General features: G+C 34.1%; 1 protein-coding gene and 1 long non-coding RNA gene across 3 annotated transcripts in view; one reads left to right on the forward strand and one right to left on the reverse strand.

Moving 5' to 3' along the window:
- Nucleotides 1-14,587, forward strand: part of neto1l (neuropilin (NRP) and tolloid (TLL)-like 1, like) — a 129,809-nt gene extending 115,222 nt beyond the window's left edge. The window contains exons 8-10 of one of the 2 annotated variants that reach the window (XM_059524526.1): nucleotides 8,516-8,629; nucleotides 10,570-11,146; nucleotides 13,839-14,587. In XM_059524526.1, coding sequence (XP_059380509.1) covers nucleotides 8,516-8,629; nucleotides 10,570-11,146; nucleotides 13,839-13,926 — 779 coding nt within the window. In that variant the 3' untranslated portion in view covers nucleotides 13,927-14,587. Of the gene's footprint in view, nucleotides 1-8,515; nucleotides 8,630-10,569; nucleotides 11,147-12,391; nucleotides 12,467-13,838 lie in introns of those variants that run through there. The other variant, XM_059524525.1, reaches the window with a different exon arrangement.
- A 10,793-nt stretch (nucleotides 14,588-25,380) lies between these two features.
- LOC132115710 (uncharacterized) lies at nucleotides 25,381-26,489 on the reverse strand. The gene is made up of 2 exons (XR_009425546.1): nucleotides 26,392-26,489; nucleotides 25,381-25,730 (listed from the first exon to the last, which is right to left on the reverse strand). It is a non-coding gene; the product is annotated as an uncharacterized LOC132115710 (long non-coding RNA).
- Nucleotides 26,490-26,761: the final 272 nt, after the last annotated feature.

Below are 26,761 nucleotides of genomic sequence, written 5' to 3' on the forward strand. Positions count from 1 at the left end.
GTCTGGTTGTTGCATGCAAAGTTCGCATTTGTAGCACTCAACAACATCATTAGATCAATGGTTTCTGTCAGGGGTTTGTCAAGGTAAGGCTTTTTTTTGGCCATGCAATAAAGCCAAGTTCAAAGGCAAATTTAAAATATTGGTGCAATAAAAAGTGCACAAAATCAGTATTTTAATGTCAAGAAATCATGTTGTGAAATCGGTCCAAAATGTTTGCATTTTTGTGCCATTGCAAGGATCATTGTGTTGTGTAATATTCCCAACAAATTTTTAACAGCGAATTAAAAAATATTGGTGTAGTAAATTTCTCAATTCTCAAGATCAAATGCACCCTTTATTAAATGGCTTTGTTGAATTAAATGCATCCTTACCGAAGTGTCAAAATGCTGAATCAATTAATTCACTTCCATCAGTGCTTAATGGAAGCAGCATCATACACATAGAGGGCAGAGTGTCGTGTTATTTAAAGGGAAAGTTCAAGCATCAATGAGTAACAAAGGAACAAGTAGCTGCATTCTGATTACTTTTATGCCATTGATGTTTTTATATGTAATGTGAGGTAACAAAGGGTTTTATATTTGACTGAAATAATGCAATAACTGATAAAACAATTAAAAAAAACTGAGAAAGACAAAAAGTAGCCACTGATAATATTTAAACATGTATCCAAATCCAAATGGAATAAAAATGTATTTATGATGATGACAATTTCTTAGAAAATAGGGATTGTTGCATTCACTGTAAAAAATAATTCTGTGGCTTAGTTAATATTACAGAATTCTTTTACTTTATTAACTTAATAAAATCTCTGAATATCGTGTACTTGATTGTTTGAGTTAAACATACCAAAATAATTGAGTAAAAATCCAACAGTTCATTTAATCTAAAATTTACAGATATATTTAAGTTGTTTTCAATAAAATTATTTAGTATTTGACTAACCAATTATTTCTTTATAATATACTTAATATATTTGTGAAATTTCTATCAAAATATTTGAGAATGTTGAATTAAACTGATCTGTTTCAAGAAACAAAAATATTATTAATATATTTAACACACTCTTAAAATTTGAGTAAGTTTACTCAATTAAAACAATGCACCCCTCCCCCACCCTCTGACGTGACGACAACTCGACGGTTGGTTGAGTCAGTGAGCACGGGCAGTTTGAACTCTCCAGTCTCCAGACAACAGCTCTCTTCTCAGCGTCGCAGATTTGGTGCATTTCCTCTGTGAAATTCAGGTTTGTGTATGTTTTATTTTTTCTATAAAAGATTTAATCTTTACTGTGCTTTAAATCATATTTAATGCAAAACAACATACAGAGGCGTAATTCGACACCTAAACGAGAGTCGCGCCTGTCTTTTTGCATGATTGAAACGCTTTGCATAAACACGACTTTATTCCTAATGATAATAAATATAATTATTATCATTTGGATGATAAAATGTCCTCAGAACTGTCACTGTTTGTTTATTGACAGGTTATGTCAATCACTCGCAGTATCTATCGGCTGTGAGTGAAACGCAGCACGGCGGTATGAAGTTCAAAGTTCACCCGCAGAGGCGAGTCCGTCTCCAGCACGAGGACCAGCGCTGATCCGGTGGATATTGGGTTGATTTGATTACACTTGAATTAGGCTACCTGAATTTTTAAATATTTAATTTTTACTTATAAAATGTTTGTTAAATGAGTTTAAATGTAAGCAATATTGTATATACAGTGTAAAATGTGCCGTATTGCTGTACTCATTGACAATAAAGGACAATGTCATGTATACTGGTGGTTGTGTGGAGTACTATTTTACAAAGGTTTAGAGAAAATAAAAAGTTAATATTACTCATTAATAAAAACAGTTAATATAACTCATAAATATTGTTTTTAAATGTTTAAATGTTAAATTATTTCTACTCAATTTTATTTGTTAATGTACCAGATGCAGTTACTCAGATTTACTTAATTTTTTTACTTATATATATTATATTTCATTGATTTCGCAGCTTTAAAATTAACTAAATTTTTTTGAGTGTAAAAATGTTTCACCAATAAAATTGAGTAAATAATAGTTAAACTTTTTACAGTGTGGATGCCTGTAAAAGTTTAACTATTATTTATATAATAGTCATATATTTCACAAATATATTAAGTATATTATAAAGAAATAATTGGTTAGTCAAATACTAAATAATTTTATTGAAAACAACTTAAATATATCTGTAAATTTTAGATAAAATGAACTGTTGGATTTTTACTCAATTATTTTGGTATGTTTAACTCAAACAATCAAGTACACGATATTTAGAGATTTTATTAAGTTAATAAAATTAAACATTTCTGTTATATTTACTAAGCCACAGAATTATTTTTTACAGTGCAGTGGCTATAATGGTATTACAGATAATAAAATGTACAAAATGTTTATCCTAACAGTCAATTTGCAAATAATGCATTCAGATTAGTTTAAATCACAATGTGCTGAGTCTCCACAAATTAGTGTCGTTACTATGACAACCAATTTGAATGTGACTAGAAACAGATGTCTGAAAAGAAAATTGTAATAACCTATATGCAAATATAATTTGGAAAGTTGAGTGTTTACATAAACAGTTTTATGTTATTTTGTATGTAATCTTATACGGCCCTAATGGCAGATTTAGTTGCAAAATAAATAAATAAATAAGCAAACAACAGTGTGAAGGAACACAAACTTGCTGTATAATACTTTAATTAGATTAGAATATCTCAATGGAGATTATATTTTCAGAACATCAGTGTTTTCTTTTCTTTTTTTAAGAGAGAATTGTTGCCAGGTTGTGAAGATAAAGTAAAAACAGGGCAGAAAATATGTCTTTTAAATAAATATTTTATATTATTAAATTAATAGTTCCAAGTTTCTTTCTACCATCAACTGTTTGGTCACCAACATTCTTCAAAATATATTTTTTATGCCCAACTGAAGAAATAAACTCATACAGGTTTGGAACAACATTAGGGTGAGGGCATGATGACAGAATTTTCATGTTGCGTTACTGTATGCCTTTAAGAGAGAAGCTCTTGTAGGGGGATTTAAACTTTACAAGAGGCAACCCCAAGCATGAAAAATTATGGAGGTCTATATTATTTCTTCTCTTTTTGTTAAAGAAAATATAGAGCAATTTTGGATATCAGAGTTTTTATTTTTTTTAAACTACATTTTAGGCTCATCTTTATTCATCAATGGCATATTGATATAATCAGAGTTAGTGTTGTCAGTGTTGTCTCGTCCTCGTCCTGTCTAAGTCATGGAAAGAAAGGTTTTCGAAATGAGACAGATAAACTCTTTGTTATTTATTTAACACGGGAACATTACGTTGTAGCATTGTAAAATCTGCTGCATACCTTCACATGTCGAATATAAAGATCACCTGATCCCCTGTTTCTTCTGCTAAAGAGCCTTTATAAAAACATATGGGCTGCAGGTGAGACCACAGATGCACAGAACCACAGGATTATTCATTTAAGTGATTAGCTGTTTCTTGCAGGGACAGGGCATTTTCAAGGAAGCATGGGGGCTGTGGTAATGCCCCGCCACCCGGGTGTCTTTGATTGGGTGGTCCTGCACGGTCGGGGTCGCATCTCTCCGGGTGACACCACTAGCAGAGTCAGGCACTATAAAGCGTAATGGAGGAGGAGAGAAAGTAAAAAGAAGTAACATGAAGGATGGGTGCTCTAAAAGTGGATGAAGTATTGTGAGAAAGGAGGAACAGGAGAGGAACAATAAAGATTGAGTGTCTGGCTATGAGAGGAAGTGCTGAGAGAGAGAGGGGGATATAGGATGACAAAATGAGGGTTTAATGTTGGGCTTTTAGCACACTCATCATTAGTGTGCATTGCCGGCATCAAACGCCTTTCTTTGTAATGGTCCCACAGCTGTTCCTGTGACGGCCCGTCTCCATTTGTCTGGTCCAAGTGGCCCCTAAAAACAACCCCAGCCTAATCACACCATGCCAATGGGTAAAAGATTAAGAGGAAATGATGCCACCATCCTCATTGTGCCATGCCCAAACCAGCAGCCATAATCTGTGCACTTAAGATATAGATATTGGTGGGCTATATATATATATATATATATATATATATATATGTATTCAATAATTTTCTGAACTGGGGTTTCGGGACTCCAGGGGGATGGAAGGACAGTAATTAATATATCAATGAAAAATGTTGATTTGAATGAAAAAAATTTAATGTAAATTTGGTTTTTAATTTGCAGATTTGGTTTTAACTATTAGAACTAATCCTTTTTATATTTGATTTAAATATTTATTTAAATAAAATACAACATTTTTACATATTGTCAGTTTGTTCTTATTATTGTTTTTTTTGTTTTGTTTTTTTACTTTTACCAAATTTAATCATATTATTCTATTGACAACATTTACTTCCTATTTTATTTTTTTAACATATAATAACTACATTTAAATGTATTAAAACTTTTGTAATTTATTTCATCTTGGAAGCAGATCATTTTGTATATCATTATTGCAATAGTATTATTTCAATATCATTTTTCAGTTCTCAAACTGCAGGGGGCTGCAAGTCAAGAAATTTCTGGGCTGCAAGAAAATAAAAATTAAATTTAGATTCTAAAATAATTAATATTAATAAAAATAATTAATTAAAAAATTAATGAATGTTTAATTTTTTTTTCTTTAGTATGGAAACAGTAGATTTTTGTATTTTTATTATTTTATGTTTCCATAATATATTTTTGCATTTTTTTTATACAATTTCTTTTTATTATTATTATTATTTCTTGCAAGGCAGTCATCATATTTGAGGGTCCTTGTTTTTGAAAAGTTTGAAAACCCCTGGCTTCAGGAATAGCAAATGAGCAATTTTGTGCCCAATTCGAGACTAAAGCGTCCACTTGCTCTGATTGATTGCAGGGCTTTAATGGACATTAGTGTGTGTTTAAAGAGAGAGGCGGATGTCCTGAAGCATGAAGGAGAAGAATGGTTGAGGGAATGAGTCTTTTTTCAGTTTTTTTTTCTGAGGCCCTTGAGGGTGCAGAAAACACAAAATGCTCTGTCTGAGACAGAAAGTGGCAGCTGCGCGCCTGCGTCAGTCTCGTCAATGGCGATAGGTGGATTTGTGTAGGAGCCCAGTGTCCTCTGTGCAGCCCTATCCAGTGAATGAACACAGGATGTGCGGTTGCCCGGGTAACCCCTGCATAACTTGTTCAGGCACTTACTTATGCACTGCCTCTCTCCCTCTGGTTTGCTCGACTCAGCAGCTGAACAGGGGAAACCACCATCCTCTGAAAAGTGTCTTGCCCAATACCTTTAAATTAATCAAACTGAATGTGTTTGCCCTACTACAGAAGTATATTATGTTTTAAGATGAATGATTTAGTGGATTCGAATCAAAATGTATTCATTCACACACTGCTATATATATATATATATATATATATATATATATATATATATATATATATATATATATATATATATATATATATATATATATAATTGTATATATATAATATATATAATAATATGTATATATTTTTTTACTTTTACCAAATTTAATCATGTTATTCTGTTGACAACATTTTCTTTCTATTTTATTGAAATAATGTTTTAATAAAATAAAATCCTTAATCATATATATATATGTATTTATGTATGTATATGTATGTATAAATGAAAAGTCAAGTGTACGCTCTTCTGGCTGACACAGAAGAGCGTACACTGCCTGCGTTCAGCTCATAATCTCCAAAATGGTGCTACAGTGATGCAGAGAGACACAGAGGAGACAAATTGTTGCCTTTTTTGTCTTGAAAAGAAATGCATTTATTAAGATGTGGAAGCACAGAAAAGCTACAGCAATCAAATGAGCTTCAGTAAAACAATTGTGAACTGTGGTCTGAAGAGATTTTATTAGACTACATGTATGTAAAACACACTTTGCAGTCTAATCAGCCGTTTTACTGTGCTCACGGCGCACACTCTTCAACAGTACACGAATATGTGGTGCACGCTCTATATCACATCATCACAGATGGCCCACACAAGAAACTGTGAACATACATACCTAGTTCTGTCATCATCTAAGTCATGAAATTACCAAAAAAAAGGGGAGTAAAGCTGCAAACTGTGCATTTATATGCAGCACACAAGAACGTCTCTCAAATGCATGTACTAAAATATTTTCTGCAGTTCGAGAATACAATAAAAGGCACAAGCTGATATGTATTTTTATATGTAATTTAATGCACAAATAATTGTGAGCACTGTGCACTTAAAAATGGGAACATGAAACCATTTAAATCCATAAAATAAATTGTCTACTTTATTTACGTCTACTGTTGACTTCCTGCCTTTTCCACATTTTTATCACTATCTGCATGTTTCATTCATGAGTGAGTATGCAATGTTGGAGAGCAAGCATTTGGGAGTTTTGAGAAGCTGAGCAATAAAGCTATAGTGAGCTCCTTTATTAAAACACCTGGAGGTGAGGAATAATACAAAAATGGTCATATTCACTCAGTATTACTTTATCTAATTCACAAATATCTCAATTAGAGTTAAGTAGAAATTAATTGTACTCAGTTGTGTTTTAGGCACTAAAACAGTCCGGTACATTATAGTTAAACACATTTTTATATTGAAATAATGAAGATTTCTGTGCTACCCCAGACTGGTTGCTGGCCCCTCCCTGGCCACCCCTCTGAAAACATCCTGGCTCCACCACACTGTCTCAAGAAATGAATAATCTATGGAGGTTGAATCACCTTTAAATAAAGTCCAGTCTTATTTAGTGACTTACATAGGAAAAGTACAGGCCTGCAGCGCTTCCTTGTGGTGGAAAGTGAAACTGAATCAGAAAGTGAAGTCGAGAGTCCTGAGGACAGAACTGCTGGAATGATGACTCATCCTAATTTACGGTGTTATTTCTCACCTAGGAACAGCTCAGGAATACAGTCATTAATAAATCCACAAGGTACATCCAGTCAACTTTGAAGTGTGTTATTTTAGGGGTTTTCTGTACCAACTGGGTGATCTATGTCTTCTGCAGACTGCAAAATAAGCATGCCAAGTGAGGAATGTGGGAAATGGCCACACATTGGTGGGCGTGGGAGGTACTTATGTATGCGTGGTGATCGAAGCTCCACCCCTTTCGAGAGTCACCTTGGCTTTAATTGAGTCTGCTGATAGTGTAAATGTTGTAAATGTTACGAGTGGTTCTTTTTATGAATACTTTCTCATTTATCATTTCATGATGAGACATTCATTCATTTTTCAACTCAAAATGAAGAGACTGAACACCCACCCCAATATATTTTTTAACATATAACACTAATATTAGATTCATCTTCCTTGATCTTGAGTGATATTAGCACTTTTGGAAATATTAAAGTACTTGCAGTTTGTGCCTGCTTTAAAAGGATGGTTCACCCAAAAATGTGAATTCTGTCTTTAATTACTCACCTTCATGTTGTTCCAAACCTGTAAGACCTCCGTTCATCTTCAGAACACAAATTAATATATTTTTGATGAAATCCAAGAGCTTTCTGCCCCTCCATAGACAGCAATGCAACTGACACTTTCAAGGCCCAGAAAGTTAGTAAGGACATCATTGAAATAGTCCATGTGACATCAGTGGTTCAACTGTAATTTTCAATTCAATCTTAATTTGTATTCCGAAGAAGAACAAAGTTTTTACGGATTTGGAATGACATGAGGATGAGTAATTAACGACAGTATTTAAATTTTTGGGTGAACTATCCCTTTAAGTACATCTATAGGCAATTAGCAGAAACTTGTGAAATGATCTAAAAAAATTACATGTATTAAAGGGATAGTTCACCTATAAATTACAATTTTGTCATCATTTACTTACCCTCGTGTTGTTTCTAACCTGTATGATTTTTTTTTTTTTTGTTTGTTTGTTTTTTTTGTAACCAAACATGGTATTCTTTGACTTTTTCATATTTTTTTCCATACTATGGAAGTCAATGGCTACCAGCAGCTGTTTGGTTACCAACATTCCTCAAAAGATCTTCTTGTGTGTTCGACAGAAGAAATAAACTCATGCTTCTATCACTTGAGCGTGAATAAATGATGACAGAATTTTCATTTTTGGGTGAACTCTCCCTTTAAGAATTTGAATTCACTGTTTATGTTTACATGGACCCCTTCTTTGGGTTATTAAAGCAGAATGATATTAATAGAAATATTACAAAATATCTGTGCTGCTTCTACAGACTTGTTTCCATGCATATTTGAAAAGCTGGATTAAAATTCATGCCTAGCAGAAGGCAACAGTATTTGATTTGGTTTGGTTTGAGTAATGGGTTTCTAAATTTGAACTGTATTGATTCACAGACACCGTCAGATAGACATCCAGTGTGATTTATGAGATTAATTGTGTTCAGAGGGTGAGATTATAGACAGCATCTTATTAACAGGAAGAAATGAAGTGTAATATGACATTAGCATTATCTATTATCTATTTTTCCTCTCATCAGCTCCCTGTGAGGCAGATACTTTCTTCTGCCACAGTAACATGTGTATTAACAACACGCTAGTGTGCAACGGAATCCAGAACTGTGTCTACCCTTGGGATGAAAACCACTGCAAAGGTAAATCATGCTTTTTTTTCAGTTTCCTCTTAATGTGCATGGATATGTCGGCCTATATTTTTCTCCAAATGAAAATCAATACTTGGGGAGAAGCATTGTCTTAATGTTTGTCCTCGTCATGCTTGATAGCTAGTCAAAATAATACATATCTCACTGGTTTTACAAACACTGCGCTGTTAAAAAAGACCTTGTTATAAAGCCTTCAAACCTCTAGCTGGGGTTCATTGATTTACTCTGCATACACCACTGTAATGCCGCTGGGAAAAGTGAGCTGGCCACTAGAAATTCATTTGTATATGTGAATGACTGTGACTAAGACTGGGTTTGAATCATAGCAAGTGCAGTTGGGCTATATCTGTGCTTATATTTCAAATAAACTGTCCTGAATTAACTGAATGTTGGGAATTTTGCCGGGAGCCTCTGTAGAGGATATAGGAGAGGCGTTTTAGCACAAATATTATTATTTTATTTTTTTTCCAAAATAGTAGATAAGAGTAATTGTTAAAAAATAAATAAATACAAATAAATAAAAAAGTTGTTTTTGCTCCTTTATTAACAAAATATCTTGCCTAAAACTTTGAACATCCTTGATATTTGTCCAATATTTCTGGTTTTAATTCAATTCATCAATTAATTGATATAATAAATACTTACGTTAATTGAATTAAAAATCAGTTTGGTGGTCCATTTAAAATGTTAGATGAAAAAACACTATAAAAAAATTATTTTATTTATATTTAGGTTTCAGATATTAATTAACTTTACTTTACTTTACCACATTTACTAAAATACATTTTATAAAACATTTTGCTTTCTAAAGATTGATTTGAAATATTAATCTCATATTTTTATTTAGTTTAAAATAGTGATAAAGATGAGTAAAAAGAAAAAGAAAAAAACAAATAAAATGTTACTATTTAAAAAATTGCTAATATTTAAATAAATGTCAACTTTGTGATACAGAGCTTAATATTTTCCCCAGTCCAAGATGAACAGTAAGAAATAAGAAGTAAAAAAAATACAAAGTAAATATTACGAAATAATTTGTATTATTATTTATTATTAGTAGTATAATTATCCTGATTTGAATAATTTGCTTTGGTTTTAGTATAATGACACCATAAAAGCCACATTATTTAATTTAAACAATACATTCGGTATTATATATCATATATTCAATGTACTTAATATTTTCTCCAAACCAAGATGAACAATATGAAATGAAAAAGTAAATAAAAAACAACTTACAATAATACAATAAGTATTACAAAATAATTTATACAAAGTTAAACAAAATAATACATACAAAGAAAATTATGTGCAGAGTATACAAAGATAATATTTGAAAAAATAGTTTTAGTTTTAGTAAAATTACTTTATATAAGCCTAATTATTTAACGGAAATGGCATGTATCATATATCATATAATATGTCATCTTTAGAATACAATGCACTTTATATAATATCTTCCTCAGACCAAGATGAACAATAAGAAAGAAAAAAAATTTTTTACACTGCTACTATAAATACTACTACATAATTAATATATATATATATATATATATATATATATATATATTTATATATATATATAAAATAATATATACAAAGAAAATAATATATACAAAGAAAATATGCAGATAATTTTTAAATAATTAGTTTCGTTTTATTTCAATAACATCAAATTTAATTGTGGAAACATATCATAAAGACTTCTGCACCTCCGAATGCAAACGCTCCTCTCCATTGAACCAAAGCCAGCGCAGATGTTACACGCTCTCTGTGCTACATAAATGTCAAAGCTCTCCCATTCGAATGATTTACTACTTCTGTGTGCTGTTTGTAATCTCTTTGATACAACAGTTTCAACAAACGGTAACCCGTGATGACATTGCATGCCTGCGGTAATCATTTATTGCGCTTTCTGTTGTGTTTTGCAGAAAAGCGGAAAGCCAACATCCTGGACAACCTCAACAACACCAACGGCACCATCATCGGCATTACATGCTGCATCGTACTGATCCTCCTGGTCGTATCGGTCATCGTCCAAATCAAGCAGCCGCGGAAGAAGTACATCCTGAGGCGGGAGGACTTTGACCACACCATGTTCCAGGAGGTGTTCCAGGAGCCGCCGCATTACGAACTCTGCACTCTCCGCAGCGCGCCGGCCACCTCTGCAGACCTGGCCGAGCTGGCCGAGGACTTTGAGAGCTACAACAAGCTCCGGCGCGCCTCCTCGCGCTGCATCCACGAGCATCACTGCGGCTCCTCGCAGCTGCCCAGCAACAAGGGCAGCCGCACCAACCTGAGCGGCCGCGAGGCGACGGCCGCCATCCTGACGGACCTCCCACCGCAGCCCATGCGGCCGCTTCCTCCCCAAACCAACCGCAGGAACATTCTGGTAATGAGACACACCTACTCACAAGAGGCCGCTGATGCCTGTGACCTGGACGATGACCTGGAGGAAGTGCCCACCACCAGCCACAGGCTGTCCAGACACGAGAAAGCAGTGCAGCGGTCAGTATCTATTGATTTTTGATGAAAAAAAATCATCTTATTGCATATTTTGGAACGATTTATTCCCAATTTTTGTTTCTTTTAGCTTCTCTACTCAGCTTCTCATTGATTTTTTTTAGCTGTTTTTTTTCTTATTCCATTCTTTTTTTATCCTCTCTTCAGAGTCACAGTCAGAGTTTGGTTTGTAAAAGTCGATGTGAAAAGAGAATATGCATGCTGCATGTTTACAGCTCTCTATCAACAAAGCTGACATCTTAAGATGAATGTTCAGCTTTATATAGCCTATGCTACACAAAGATGGAAATGAGGGATAAACAGACTTTTTTTGTATCTTTAAAGTTACTTTTCAGAGAGAATGTTATATTTTAAATTATCAAAACAGCTTCTATTTTGACATGGTTAAATAGTGTTTAAAAGTTTGGGGTCAGTAAGAATTGTTTTTAAAATAAAATAATACTTTTATTCAGAAAGTATGTATTAAACTGATCAAAAATTACATTTAAAATGTTATATATAATTTAACTTATATAATCACCAAGGACTCCTGAAATAAAATGCATCAAGATTTCATATACAAATATGCAATAAGCACTGCATCAGTTTTTGTTGTTGTTTGTTTGTTTTTGTTTGTTTTTTGCTAATAATAAATGAGCAGCCAATCAGAATATTGGAAGGATTTCTGAAAAAAATCATGTGGCACTGAAAACTGGAGTAATGATACTGAAAATTCAGCTTTGTCATCACAGGAATTAATTATTTTTTTTACATATATTGAAATAGAAAACGGTTATTTATAATTGTTATAATATTCCAAAATATCACTTTTTTCTGCATTTTTTGATGAAATCAATGCAGCCTTAATGAGCATAGGTGACTTCCTTCAAAAATATTTACAAATATTACTGACCCCAAACACTTGTAAAATATACTTTTATATTTTACAAAATAAATTCACCATGTCCAAGAGAAAGGACATGAAAAAAGGAAAACAGGTTTGCTAAAAAGATAGAGCCTCTATTCATCCAGTTCTTGAAAATGGCTTACAGCTTTTTGAAGTAATTTTCAGTGTAAAAAAAGAGAAACTTATTATGAACATGCAAATTTTGAGCATGTTTTATTATTATTATTATTATTGCTCCTCTGACAGGATGCAAGAGAACTAGACCCCAAGCAAATTAAATATGCATTATAATTCCGTACGCAACAAATCCCATGATATTAAACATACAAGCAATGATATTCCAGGTTCTGCCTCATTGGATCTCTAAACAAACATGAATCTGAGTACAACACAACTAGGGTGTAACAGACAATCTGAAGGTAAGACTCTTTAAACACACTCAACTTCATGTATTTAAATGTTTTTCTAGTCACTTTGAGTCAGTTACGATTTATTTTCAGTTCTGTCAAAACCCTTCATTGTCATTGAGATGGTCATCATTAGGACCTGTGATTATTTTTGCTTATTGGTGAGATCCTTTTATATGTTGCTTGTCATTTTAGCTTTCTTTCATTTGTTTTGTATGTTATCGTGTTCTGTTCATGGTGCGCATGGAATCAATTTGATGATTTTTATTAAGAATTTCAAAACATACATTTTATAAAAAGTATGGGGTAGCCAAAGCGCAATACCTCATTGATGGCCATCTCTGCTTGTCTTACATACACTTTGAGCCATCATTCCCAAATTATAGTTTGTGAACAAAAACAGGAGTGCTTTTAAAAATGACAATTCTGTTGTTATTTAACTGACTTTCTTCAGTGGAACATGAAAAAAACTTTCAAAGAATATTTTGGCTTACTTGTCCAAAATAACAAAAAAAGAGCACCATTAAAGTATCATTCAGCAGTGTTATTTTAGTATTATTTATATACTGTTATAGTATTTAATATCTTGAATTAGCTAATACCTTGTGTATGTACTGTATATATTTAGTGATATATATATATATATATATATATATATATATATATATATATATATATATATATATACATATTATGTATTTATATACATTATACATATATATTATTTTGAATGTACTTTTGTCATTTTTATATAATTTTAGTAATTAATAATTTTCTGTCATTTTAGAACTTCAGCGTATTTATTTCAGTTAGTTTCCAAGGTAAACCATTAAGTTTGTTTAAGGGTTATTTTTGTGTTACACTGAAGAAAGAAAGTCATAAACAATGAGGGTGAGTAAATAATAAGAAAAGCTTCCTTTTTAGTGAAATATCCTTTTAAAAAATGTCTTTGTTAGCTTTAAATTTGAAAAAAGTAACACAAATTTGTGTCAACTTTCAAAACACTTTGACCTATAGACAGGGGCGTCGGACTGGGGGTAAAACCAGTACTGATTACCAGGGCCCCAAAGGAAGAGAGGCCCTTGAAAAGTCTGGAATATATTTTATTTTACCTGGATATTTTCATGGGGGGGGTCCATCAGGACTGCCTATGCATAGGGCCCGGGATCTTGTGCAACGCCCCTGCCTATAGATATTGTGACACTTTGTCTATTATACTTGTAAACATTGAGTCATGGAGTTATTTATCGCCCACATTTCTTCATATTAATGATGATTTTGTTATGTTTGTGCTTTGCGAATGATTTTGTGTGTGTCACACTGTGTAATGTGCAATGCTGTGTTTTTTTTTCATCTCCCGTCACGCATTGTCTCCGTCACGTAGACTTCTTGAAAATAGTGCAATCCTGGATCAGTACGAACGGGCTTCAATGAAATATGAAAACGTGGACCGGAGATTTACACCAGCATGATATTAACATGGACATTTTAAAGACAAATTTATCAAAACAACCGGCAGATGTAAAGGAGGACGTGGATTCGGTAACAGAGGAAGTGACTGTGATGAAATCGCTTTAACATGTAGCTCCTAATTTAGGCTCATTACCTTTTTTAAGGTTACTTATTTAGGATTGCAGAACATTACATGAATAGATGTGAATTAGTACTTTCAGGACTGTTGTAGTGCATGCGTTTTATTGTCATGTTTTTCCACCAAAAGTTGTCTTTTTATTTGTCAAAACACTTTTATTTAAAGGTGCAATAGGGGGTTGTCTTCAGAAAAAAATTTTGTTATACTGGTTGAAAGTCTCTTCAATAGCAATCATTAAGTTAAGTGGTTTAAATGTATTTATCTTTATTTATATATTCTGTGGAAGGCGTAGGACCAAGAAATGTACGTCCAATCGGTCTGAGCATTTTAAATAGCTTTCCTACCTGCCTGTCAACGTATGTATCTGCATACCTCTGCGCACCCTGTTCGCGTAGACAGAATACATCATTAGTGCATTCATGCATGCTGTGCAGACATCAACAACCCGGTCTTCCTTCCTGGTATTGTAGTACTTTTAAAGTTTTCTCGCTGGTTAATGACACATGATGTAGCCCAGTGGTTCCCAATTCCAGTGCTCGCGCACATATTTTGCATGTCTTGCGATTCAGATGACCAACTCGAGCTACTTGAATGAACTGTGTTCCAATCGATATGATCCCTACAACTTGTTCATTGCTCCCTACTCCCTAAGCAGGGGTTAACTTCACTTTGGAACATGGACTGGAATTGGGAACCGCTGATGTAGCCTATTGTAGTAAGGTTGTCTCTGGTATTCTGGTCTGTGAGCATAAATGCGTTCAGGGGGCGTGGCTTTGGACAGAGATTGCAGGGAGGATGGGATGTACGCTTTCAGTGCTATCAGGCTAATGTTAGCATTTTCCAAGATCTCCCATTGCACCTTTAAGATGTTGGATATTTGTGACTTTCAGCAAACACTTTCTATTCACATATTTATCAAATTCACTGCACGTTTTCTTCTTCATTTTTAAAGTGAGTGACTGTACATTTAGGTGCAGCATCAAACCCAAGACTAATTTATTGTATATAGGTTTAATTACAAAAATATTTATATAAAAAATGTAATGACACTAAGCCCTCTCCCTCCCCTAGTTTACTGCTATACTTACTAACTGCATGCTAATCATCATAATTCAAAAAAATCACAACATTTATATATAAAATACCATCTGATTAAACTATGATACATTGACTTTACATATATAAGTTTTGAAATACCGTAAACTCTTCCAGTTGCTGTTGTTAAATGATGGATAACAGTGAGTTAAAGGTACAATTTGTAAGATATTTGCAGTAAAATATCCAAAAACCACTAGGCTAGTGTTATATATTTTGTCCAGCTGATTACTAACAATATCTCTAATGTTTTCAACCACTTGTAAATCATGAGAAAATTCCCATTCTAAACAGTGACACGGGGCAGTGCAGTCGCCTGTCAATTACGTTTGTTACCCTTTGTTACCACCTTAACTGACGTAGAAACCACATGACAACAGTGTCGTGGACAAATGCGGAAGTAGCTTCGCGACAAACTTCAACTAGAAAGAAATGCCGATCTCGCTTGTGTTTTACTCGACAGGTGAGTTGTTTTGATTTGTATCTTTACAGAAAACGTATGCTATTATAACGATCAACAAGATTAGTATTATGTGGCATACACACCAAACGCGGGGCATCGCGTCTCTAGACCTGCGCAAGGACACGTCTGATCCATAGTCTGATCACGTCTTTACATTGACTTTGTATGTAATCTACTAGCGCAAATCGTTGAACTCGCGTTAAATTCATGATTTATCTTTCCGTCTGATTGATGGGCGTCAGCGGTTGGGTAATCCCATCATTCCACGCTCCTTCTTAGCGTCATCAAACCACACGATTGTTATTGTTTTGGTAGTGCGCCCTCTAGTGGCAGGTCCTACAACCTGTACCTTTAACATTTGCTACATTTTAGTAGCACGCAAACTTTGTATGTTAATGGTGTTCTATCTTTTGTAGATGATTTGTTCAACAGCTGAATCACCAATACAAGCAGAGTTTATGCTTTGTCAAAGAACAATACACTTATTATAAATAAAAGACATTATAAATCTTAAGATTACTTTTCATGCTTTTGTGAGATCCATTAACCAGCGGTGAATGTCAGATGTGATTATTATAAAACCCCACATGCAAGACATTAAAAAATAATATTCTCTTTCTCTATCTCTCTCTCTCTATCTCTCTCTTACACACACACACACACACACAGTATGACAAATGTTCCTTTTTTTATGAGTCAACACACATATTAAAATGAATTATCAGTGTTTCTGTCTGTCTGGCCATTGTCTTGAATGTTTTGTTTTAGAATATAAACTATATAAACAAAGGGAAATAAATGATTTTGATGAATTAATGAATGAATTTACATTATGGGTGAATTGTCACTTTCTTATTATATGTAGACAAAATGTCATCTGAAGTGGAAGGCACAAAAGGTTTGTGCAGCTTTTTACTATTTTGATATTGTATATTTTAAATGTCTGTTACTTTAAAATGTCATTTTATGTGTTGCATAAACTAAAAGTTTTAAAATAACAAAAAGTAACTGTGACTTTTAGCTCACAATTCAGAATTCTCTCACAGATCTAGAAAAATAAAATCAAAATATAAACTCAATTAAAAAAAATATTATTCCATGCATGGTGGGAAAAAGGTTTATATCTCAAAATTCCAATCTTTTTCTCAGAATTGTACATTTATTTCTCACAATAATGAGTTTATCATAATGATCTATGATGTTACAAAGGATTCCATTTTCAAAGAAAATAAAATAAAAGTACTGTATAAAATTTAAACTTTCTATTCATCAAAAATCCTGGGAATAAATGGTTTCTGCAACATTGAAAATTCTAAATAATATTTCTTGAGCATTAGAATGATGATCATGTGACACTAAAAGACTGAAAATTCAGCTTTGGAATACACTTTAAAATATACAGATTATTTTATGAATATATAGCCAAACATATTTTAATTTGCAATTGCTGTTTTAATTCTTTAACCAAGCAATTTACGCTTGCCAATTCTTTAATTGGCAAGCGTGAGAGATTTTTCCATAGACATTAAACTTTAGAACGGTAATGTAAATATGAACACATCAGTGGTGAGACTCTTCTTTTAAACATGAATATGGAATGTGAATGAAAGTGAATGACAGATCTGAGGTTTAATTGTCTGTACATTTCTTTGCAGGCTGTTACATCATACCCTACACCTCTCCTGACTGACATCTTGTGGAAACAGCCTCAAAGAACTTTGTGACAACTTCCTACTTTGTCAGTTTTCAGAATTTGCTGGGGGACTTACTGTAAAGCTCTTGGGGACTAAAACATTTTTCAGACTGGACTGAAACTGAATATACAAACTGGTGTACATTTTTTCATTCAGTGGAATACGAGACATGTTTTTGTTTCCTCTGATTTGATAACTGTAATGCTCAGATTATTTTTCAATACGAACTGTAATGTCCTGAGTAGATCCGTAGCGTTTTTACTTTGCGAGAAGCATAGTTCAAGACCTTTAAACCATATGGTGCGATACTTGAACCAAACAATACACAGGTGTAGTTTGTAATCCTCCTTTTACAGGGGTGATTTTGCTGTGACCATTGCCTAGCTAGATGTCTCTGACTAGCATCTCAGATGTGTTTCTCTTAATGTTCAACATTAAGGTCAATTATGGTCATGTCTATGCATACAGTAAAATGTGAGTGTGCTGAGCAAGACTTTAAAAGAATTGGTATCAAGTTGCAAAATATGTCAGATTATTTCTTGTCTACTTATGATTTGACAAACCTATTAATTTGACAGCGTGTTTCATTAATATATTTGATTTTTGTTGGACAGATTGTTTTAAATAAAGTGATACAAACATATGCTATTGGACTACTTTGCAAGTGATTTTATATATGAACCCTAGACAGGTTTTTAGAAAAACATTTTAAGGCATGTGTTAGCTGATGATATATGTATACACTGATTACAAATAAGAAAATATATGTTGTATATGTCATGGACAGTTTCATAGATGAATGGAAATTATAATTGAAACAAAATCTAAGAGATAATAGAATACAAATGTCAAATAAATCAATGATGTTACTATAACATGAACATACAGTACTGTGACATAAAAATGAATTGTGTCTTTACAACATGAATACATAATGCATATTGACTTTCATTGACAAAGGTAAAATATTATGAGTAATTCTAAATACCAAGTGAATGTTCATAATTAAGTTGCTGGCAGAGATTTGCCATTAAAGTTTGTAGACAAATAATGTTCCACAAATTGTATTTTACCTGATTGTATGTTCTGATTTGTTTTATTTTTGTATAGAAAGAAAGAAAGACTAGGCCTACCAGTCTACTAATGCTTTGTTTTGGTTAAATTATTGTAATCAGGCCATATATGCGGTTTCTAGAATAAACAAAAATGCAGCCTTACAACAAATATTGTAAAAAAAAAAGTTTTGTGTTTGTTAGTTTTACAGTTAAATATTTTACTACCATAAGATAAAGTTCAGTCATAAATTCAGAGTCGCCTCTCTAGTGAATCGGAACTTTTATTTTGAAATACAAAGGCAAACTGTGTGAAGCCAACAGCAACAGCAGAGGTGGGTAGTAACGAGTTACATTTACTTGAGTAATTTTTTGGGGTAACTAATACTTTTCGGAGTATATGAAAGTGAAAGTGAAAGTGAAGTGACATTCAGCCAAGTATGGTGACCCATACTCAGAATTTGTGCTCTGCATTTAACCCATCCGAAATGCACACACACAGAGCAGTGAACACACACACACACACTGTGAGCACACACCCGGAGCAGTGGGCAGCCATTTATGCTGCGGCGCCCGGGGAGCAGTTGGGGGTTCGATGCCTTGCTCAAGGGCACCTAAGTCGTGGTATTGAAGGTGGAGAGAGAACTGTACATGCACTCCCCCCACCCACAATTCCTGCCGGACCGGGACTCGAACTCACAACCTTTCGATTGGGAGTCCGACTCTCTAACCATTAGGCCACGACTTCCCACAAAAGAAGCATGCGTTCCCATACTGGGAGTCGAACCCGGGCCGCCTGTGTGAAAACCAGGAATCCTAACCGCAAGACCATATGGGAATTGTATATTTAAAGATGGGTACTTTACAGTGGCGGCTGGTGAAAATTATGTTAGGTGGGGCTGTCATATTCGGTTATTTTAAATAGCTTGGTAACCATGGGACACCAGGTCTTATAGCATTGTGGCTCCCAGGTTGTGGAATGCTTTTGCTCAAGACGTCTGTCAAGCATTCACCCTTTTCTCCTTCAAAACCTTTTTTTTTTGTCTGAATATTACTCTTTAGCTCAGAATCTTTAAATTTTACCTTATTATTAATTTTTATGTTAATGTTTATGTTTATGTTTATGTTACTTGCTTGAATCTTTAACCTAACTTTTGTAACTGAACTCTGTATATTTATATCTGCCCTTGGTATGTCTATCTTTGATGTTGAGGTTTATTTAGTTCAATTCCTTAACCTAGGCCTATATTGTAAAGCGACTTTGTTGGAAAGGCTATATAAATAAAAAAATCCTATTATAATTAATAACCACCCAGGATACCAGTGCTCTGTGAAAAGTAATTATTTAATGCCAATATTAAAAGGTTGAGGCATTTTTGCACAAAAACAAACATATTGCACAAACTTTCTATTTGCATTTGAAATTTAACTCAAACAAAATACTTAGTCATTAATTAGCTGATTAAATACAACTATTACCTGCAACAATTTTGAGTGATTTCAAACAAATGTTCCACAAAATGTACAGTAAATAAACATAATAAACTCGATACTTTAGTAGTGGCTCGCGCCCATTGCTCGCGCCTCGCGGCCGCGCGCAGTTTGGGGCGCTACGCGAAGCGCCCATAGCTGACTAGATTTTAGCTCGCTGATTGGCTACAGTTTATGTCAAACATTTATATCTAAAATCAGCAATTGGCTAAACTGCTCCAAAGACCCGCCTTTCTGGGGCGCTTTCTCCAGCGCCCCAGAGCTGATCACGTGTACAGATCTAGACGGGACGTGTAGAAAAACAAACATTTTGAATTTCTATAATATTTTTCAAATATACTAGCTGCATTTACTATCTCAAACACACAAATATTGATAATTTTATATATGATTTATTTATGTATTTACATGTATTTGACTGCAGTCTATGGTATATGCTCATGGGGGGGCGGCGCCCTAGCGCCCTCTATTTGCCAGCCGCCCCTGGTACTTTATACTCTTACTTGAGTAAATTTTTGGGGGAAAATCTGTACTTTTACTTCGTTACTGTGGGCGACGCTCCTCTCGTTACTTTATCTTAATGCTATAAATGTTATAAATGCTTCAGTTTATTCCAAACGCGCCGTCTACTTTTCTCTGGGCAATGAGCGATGCCCATTCGCGAATGATTCATTCTTTTGAGTCAATTCTGTTCAAAGGCTTGATCAAACCAATTGGCAAACGAGTGAATTGGTTCGTGAATCAGTTTGAATGATTCGTTCAGTTCCTTGCCGCACACGCCGAGCGTCTGAAGTGGTTCACTCGGAGTTGTAACGTTTAACATCAGCAGCGTTGAAAACGGGGCTATGGAACTGCACTGAATTGAAAGCAAATCTGCAAAGGCTATTATTTGCTAGCGATGGAGATCCTTATTAGATGAACACCGCGTGTGCTTTCTACTTTTTAACAGGTAATAACTTGGGCTACATTCGATTACAGTACACGATACCACTGTGACATTAGTTTGTTGTACGTGTGTGGCTTATGGCAGAGGGGAGTCAAGTTGAATGCAGCTTCCAAAAGACCAAAAATAGCCGATTAAGATTTTATTAATTTTAATACATTCACACCGGCGTGAGAACGTCCAGCGAGTCATAACATCGGCTGCTAAATTCAGATCTGTGATCGCTTGCTGGCGCTGAGTCAGAGATAGATGCGTTTATACAGCGCTGCGCATTATAACCAATCACACATGATTCTTTTGAGCTTATTAAAGCATTGGCCAATCAGAGGCGTTCAGATGAGTCATCGCTAAAATGCCGGTGCTTCCTTCACTCGCTCACCGACTGAATATCTCTTTCTGGCGAATTCTCTCGTCAGAAACAACAAAGTGCAGATGTGTGTACGAATCTTTAATTAAGATATTGATTTCACAGTGTTAACAGTTTCAGTGATTTTAATGGGAGTTTCTGAGAGTGATTGAAATCTAGACTGTCAGTGAAAATGATCTTTAATAATGTAAATGTTATTTGCTCTCTTTCTGAACAATGAAAGATTAGTAGCAATATTGATATCACATTAACTTTCAATGTTAAATTCACATTTAATATAAAGTCAGTCATATTAAAAATATGTTAGGCCTATGGCATGACACCTATATCTGTTACTTAAGTAAGCAGACAGGGTTTTATAATAAATTACATAAATTGGAGTAAAGGCTGATGAAATATATACATTTATACACGCACACATACATTACATACATTTTATCTATCTAAATAAAAATAGGCTCAGTATATATGACCCAAAGTAACTAGTAACTAACTACTTGAGTAGATTTTTTATCCGATACTCTTTTACTCTTACTCAAGTAACTATTCAAGACTAGTACTTTTACTTTTACTTGAGTAGATATTTCTAGAAGTACGTTTACTTTTACTTGAGTACAGTTTTTGGGTATTCTACCCACCTCTGCTCTGTAGTAAGATCGATGGGCAGGACACTGACCAGGTGTCAGTTTCTAAAAGTTCACACACACATACACACACTCGAGAACACACACATGCAGCTCAGAAAATGACCACAGTGAACTTTTCCGCCAAAATTCCATAGAAAAAAGTAATGAAACAAAATTATTGTCAAGTTATTCTTTACAAAAAGATTGCATTTGTTGACATTAGTTAACTATAGCTAACTTGAATTAAAGATTAAAATACTACTATAAAACATATACTAATTTGTAAAACACTTAAAGTTGTGTCAGTGTATTACATAATGGACAGTATCTATAAACTAACAATAAACATTACACCAACTTTATAAATACAGTTCTAAATGTATTGTTAATTATTAGTTAATGTTAGATGATGGATTAACTAATGTTAACTAAAGGAACCTTATTGTAAAGTGTTACCCAAAGGTTTTTTTTTTTTCTTTTTTTTTTGGATCATTACAATAACTCCAGTAAATATGGAAATTTGAAAAACTACTGCCACTGTTATAGTGCCAATATTCCCTATAGCAATTCTGGGTTGCACTTTATTTTACAGTACGTGTACTTGCATGTACTTATAGTGTACTTACAGTGTATTTATCTAAGAAAGTTCTGGTAATACAAGGTAACTACATGGGGTAGGGTTAGGTTTAGGGGTAGGTTCAGGGTTAGTACCTAGTTATTACATAGTTATTGTAATTACTATAATAAGTACAAAGTATGTACATGGGGAACAGGACTGTAAAATAAAGTGCTACCCAATTCTGTATATTAATGTCTGATTCTGTTTGTCTTTCCTCATCAGCCAACAAGCAGGCAAAGATTTCACCTATTTGACTGTGGTGCTCATAGGACTCTGTGTAACAGGTGATATGTTGGATTTGGCTCGAACCAGGGCTGGATTGTGGACCATCATGTCACAGGGACTCAGACTCCCAGAGGCCTCTGGGACTCAGGGCTCAAAGCATGCAAAAACATCACCAGGGCTTTTTTAGGCATTAAAAAGCATTCCCTAACAATGATCAGGTTTATTTTAGTATTATTCATATGCAATTCTATATGTTAATTTTACTACAACTATATATTTTTTTCGCCCAGTTATTTTAATTTTAAGTAATTGTGTTGTGTGTGTGTATATATATGATCATTGAAATGTTTTTGAGCGGGATATTGACTGGATTATTTAAGGTTGTCATACCATAACCTTACCATGTATATAAACACATCGAACACAAGAATAGAAAAAACACTCAAATTACATTTATTCCCATGTACTTTTTACAATACATTTATAATGATATGAAAATAAAATTGCCCGCAGCAAAATATAAATACAGTACACAAAAATTAACTTCGACAGAAAATCCTCCTTAAGATAATGTCAGACATTCCAGAGCCCGTCTACATTAGACATTCTCTGGACATTCTCAGACGGGCTCGAGCTCTTTCTTCTGATTCTGCTTTAGCTTCAGGTGCCATCAAGCGGGGTCTGTGGTCGTAATCAGTCGCAAGTCCGTCACTGACCAATCAGCATTCATTAGCAGAATGCTAGCTTGTTCCGGCCAACAAAGGCCCCACCTGTAAGAAATCGAAAGGACATAAGTACTGGTTCATTCAACTTTCGACCTATAACCTATGTTGAACTTGCAAAGCCTACAATAAAATCTGAGATTTCTCAACGGCAATCGGGTGAAAGAGACACATTTAGCCGTATAGCCCCATTGACTCCCATTCAGTCTGCACTCGCTCGCGATCACCCCCAGTGGAATTCTAATGGAACTGCAACCAAAATCAATACAATGGGGCTGAATAGGGAGTGCCAAGGCTCTCCGTAGACGGGCTCTGTAAATACCTAGACGCCTCATTGGCCGCTTTGAGCCGTTGCCGCGATACGTCAACGCGTCCGCCATGTTAGTGAGGGCAAGACTGCCTTAATAACAAATGAAAGTAAACGGGGGAGCTGCGGTTTTTTTCTGAATAAAAACACGATAACGTTCACGTTTATCAACCGATTTCAGAGGTTTGTGATCTACGTGCAGTTAAAAAAACTTTGCCTCCAGTTATTTAGTTAGGTTTGGAAAATTATAAATTTTCGTAAGGAATTGTGAAAGCTCACATTTGTCTCACTTGTTGATTTCGTCGATTTTTTCGGTTTACAAATCTAATGTTAATTTAGTACAACTGTGACATATGCATGTAATGTAATTTGAATGTACATTAAATGAAATGTAGTTGTTTTATTGCTTTCTCTTTGTTCAATCCCAACATATTTCTTTCTTTTTTTCTCTCTCTTTCTTGTGTCTCAGGTCAGAACACAGCTCATTCCTTTGAAATACTGGGATAAAATCTAAATAATACATCTTTAATTGAGAAAATTGAATAAAACAAGTAAATATAAATCACGTGACACACTTGTAAAAAGTGACACACTTGTAGCCTGCTTTTCATTTTGATAGAACTTTAGCCTACAGATGAACTCCACAACAAATAATAACACATGTAACTGATGAGGCTTTATGGATCCAGTGAAAATGAAAATATGCACTGATACAGTGCACAGTAGAAATATAGTAAAAGTGATATGTAATATTAAAAAGTATATGTAGTACAACTTAAAGTAAAGTGAATAATATGAAAATCGAGTACAATGGTACAATAACATATGTGATATAATAGATTTATAATAGCATAAAATTATATATATAATATGAATAATACCAATAAATAACTGAACAACAATAGGTTAATAATAGCAAGAAGAATATGTAATATCAAGGGTGGAATAATACAGAATAGACAAAAATGAAGAATAAATTAATAGTAAATTAAAGAGTAAAATAAAAAAAATTGAAATGTAATTTTAAAAAACACTATTTGTGTAATAATTATTAATCAAATTAAGACACAACTAATGACACAACACACAAAAAAAAGAGTTCCAAATTGTGTTTAATTAATGAGCTCCTTAAGTATAATATATACATGCGCACACACACACAAACACACACACACACATATATATATATATATATATATATATAAAATAAAAAAATCCTCTGAATCAATCTCAGCTCAAGACAGGGGCGCTGCACAAGATCCCGGGCCCTATGCATATGCAGTCCTAATGGGCCCCCCTCCCCTTGAAAATATATATTCCAGACTTTTCAAGGGCCCTCTCTTCCTTTGGGGCCCTGGTAATCAGTACTGGTTTTACCCCCAGTCCAGCGCCCCTGGCTCAAGAAACACATTTTATTTCAGTTTTCAGTTCTGTCTTTCTCTGGGAATAGAGTGGTTTAGTTGTGAAGACAAAACCTGACTAATAAAGATTAATTCTCCACCGCTTCCCTCAAGAAGTCAAATAATGTAAAAAACTTGATGATGCTTGACATTTTGTTCTATAATGCACATTACACACACTCATGCAGAAAACAGACACGTTTTGAAACTGGTTTATTTTTCCATGTATGTTAACACATATGAATGTTTGGGTGTGAGTGTGTGAGGTTTACCTTGCAAAACAAAATCTCAAAGTATAGTTATGTTTATCACAGACCAGAATATGAGATGCTCCCCTCAAAAAACTTTATATTAATCAAAATTAAAAATCATTATAACAACATCACAATGATTTCATCATGATATTGCAGCTGGACTCACTATGAGTTCCTGTGTTTTTCATTTCTAGGCTATTTACATCATGTAATTTTTGTGTAAAGACACACGCAGTACATTATCAGCATTAAACAGTCTGTGCAAAGCTTTTTAAATGCAGTCTATAGTATTAGAATATGAGCAGGGTCATTCTGTCGATTCATTCAGGGCTGCTCTGGGTTTAGTACAAACACAACATTAGTCTAGGGAGGTATAGTCTTGTCTCTTGGAAATGCAGAGAACAGCTTTCCTCAGCTTTCCTTAAGGCTGTCCTTGTCCTGCAAATGGCTAAAAGGGAAGAAAAAAGAATACATAGAATCAGTTCACAGTTTTATGAAAAGCAATGAAATCCTTATAATCAAGTGATGATAAAACTTAATCAGTAACACTTTTGAATAACGGTCCATTGGTTAATATTAGTTAACTACTTTAGTTAACATGATCTAAGCAAGAACAATCCTTCTACAGCATTTATTAATCTTAGTTGATGTTCATTTCAACATTTACTAATGCTAACATAAACAAAGATGAATAAATACAGTAATAAATGTATTGTTTATTTATTGTTCATGTTAATTAATGAACTAACTAACATTAACTGAAGGACCATTATTCTAAAAGTGTTACCACTTAATCTTTGTAAGTAATTAACGGTAGTGAAATTAAAGAGAAGCTTTAGCTCCATCATTAATCTAGACAGTCAAAGGGCTCACTGTATATTGTGCTCATAACACCATTTAATTTATTATATAAACGGCAATATAAGTTAAAACGTAATAAGAATTCATTTGAACTTTGAATTCTTATAAAGTCTCAGCTTTCACTGCTAACTACGTTAGCGATATCGCTAGCTATTATTAATAGTCTGACACTGGTGGTTAATTAAGCTGTCAATGTTAAAAATGACCAAAAAACATCGAGAAAGAACAGTTGAGTCTTACTTGTGAAAGATAACACCCCGAGATCAGTTTTTATTATCGTGTGACGGTTTGTAGGTGTCCAATCTGTCGATGAGTCAGGTATGTTCCCTTTCATAGGTCACTTCGATGCTGCGGTGACGTCACCGTATGGGAACACCCCTCGGTGTGACGAATGTCTGAAGCCCTATACCATCCTGCCAATCCTATTGGTCAAATAGTGCTTGGCACCACCCCTACGCATGCGCACGCATCGTATACCTGGGTGCCGCACGCTATTTCGCTCAGATTTCATTCCTTCAGGGAAGCGAATCATCTGTGCCCTAGAATCATCTCGCGTTCTCAGCGGTTTCTATGAGCAGTGCTAACTCCTCTTCGCGG

Source organism: Carassius carassius, chromosome 35, assembly GCF_963082965.1.
Source record: "Carassius carassius chromosome 35, fCarCar2.1, whole genome shotgun sequence".
Lineage (NCBI taxonomy): Eukaryota > Metazoa > Chordata > Actinopteri > Cypriniformes > Cyprinidae > Carassius > Carassius carassius.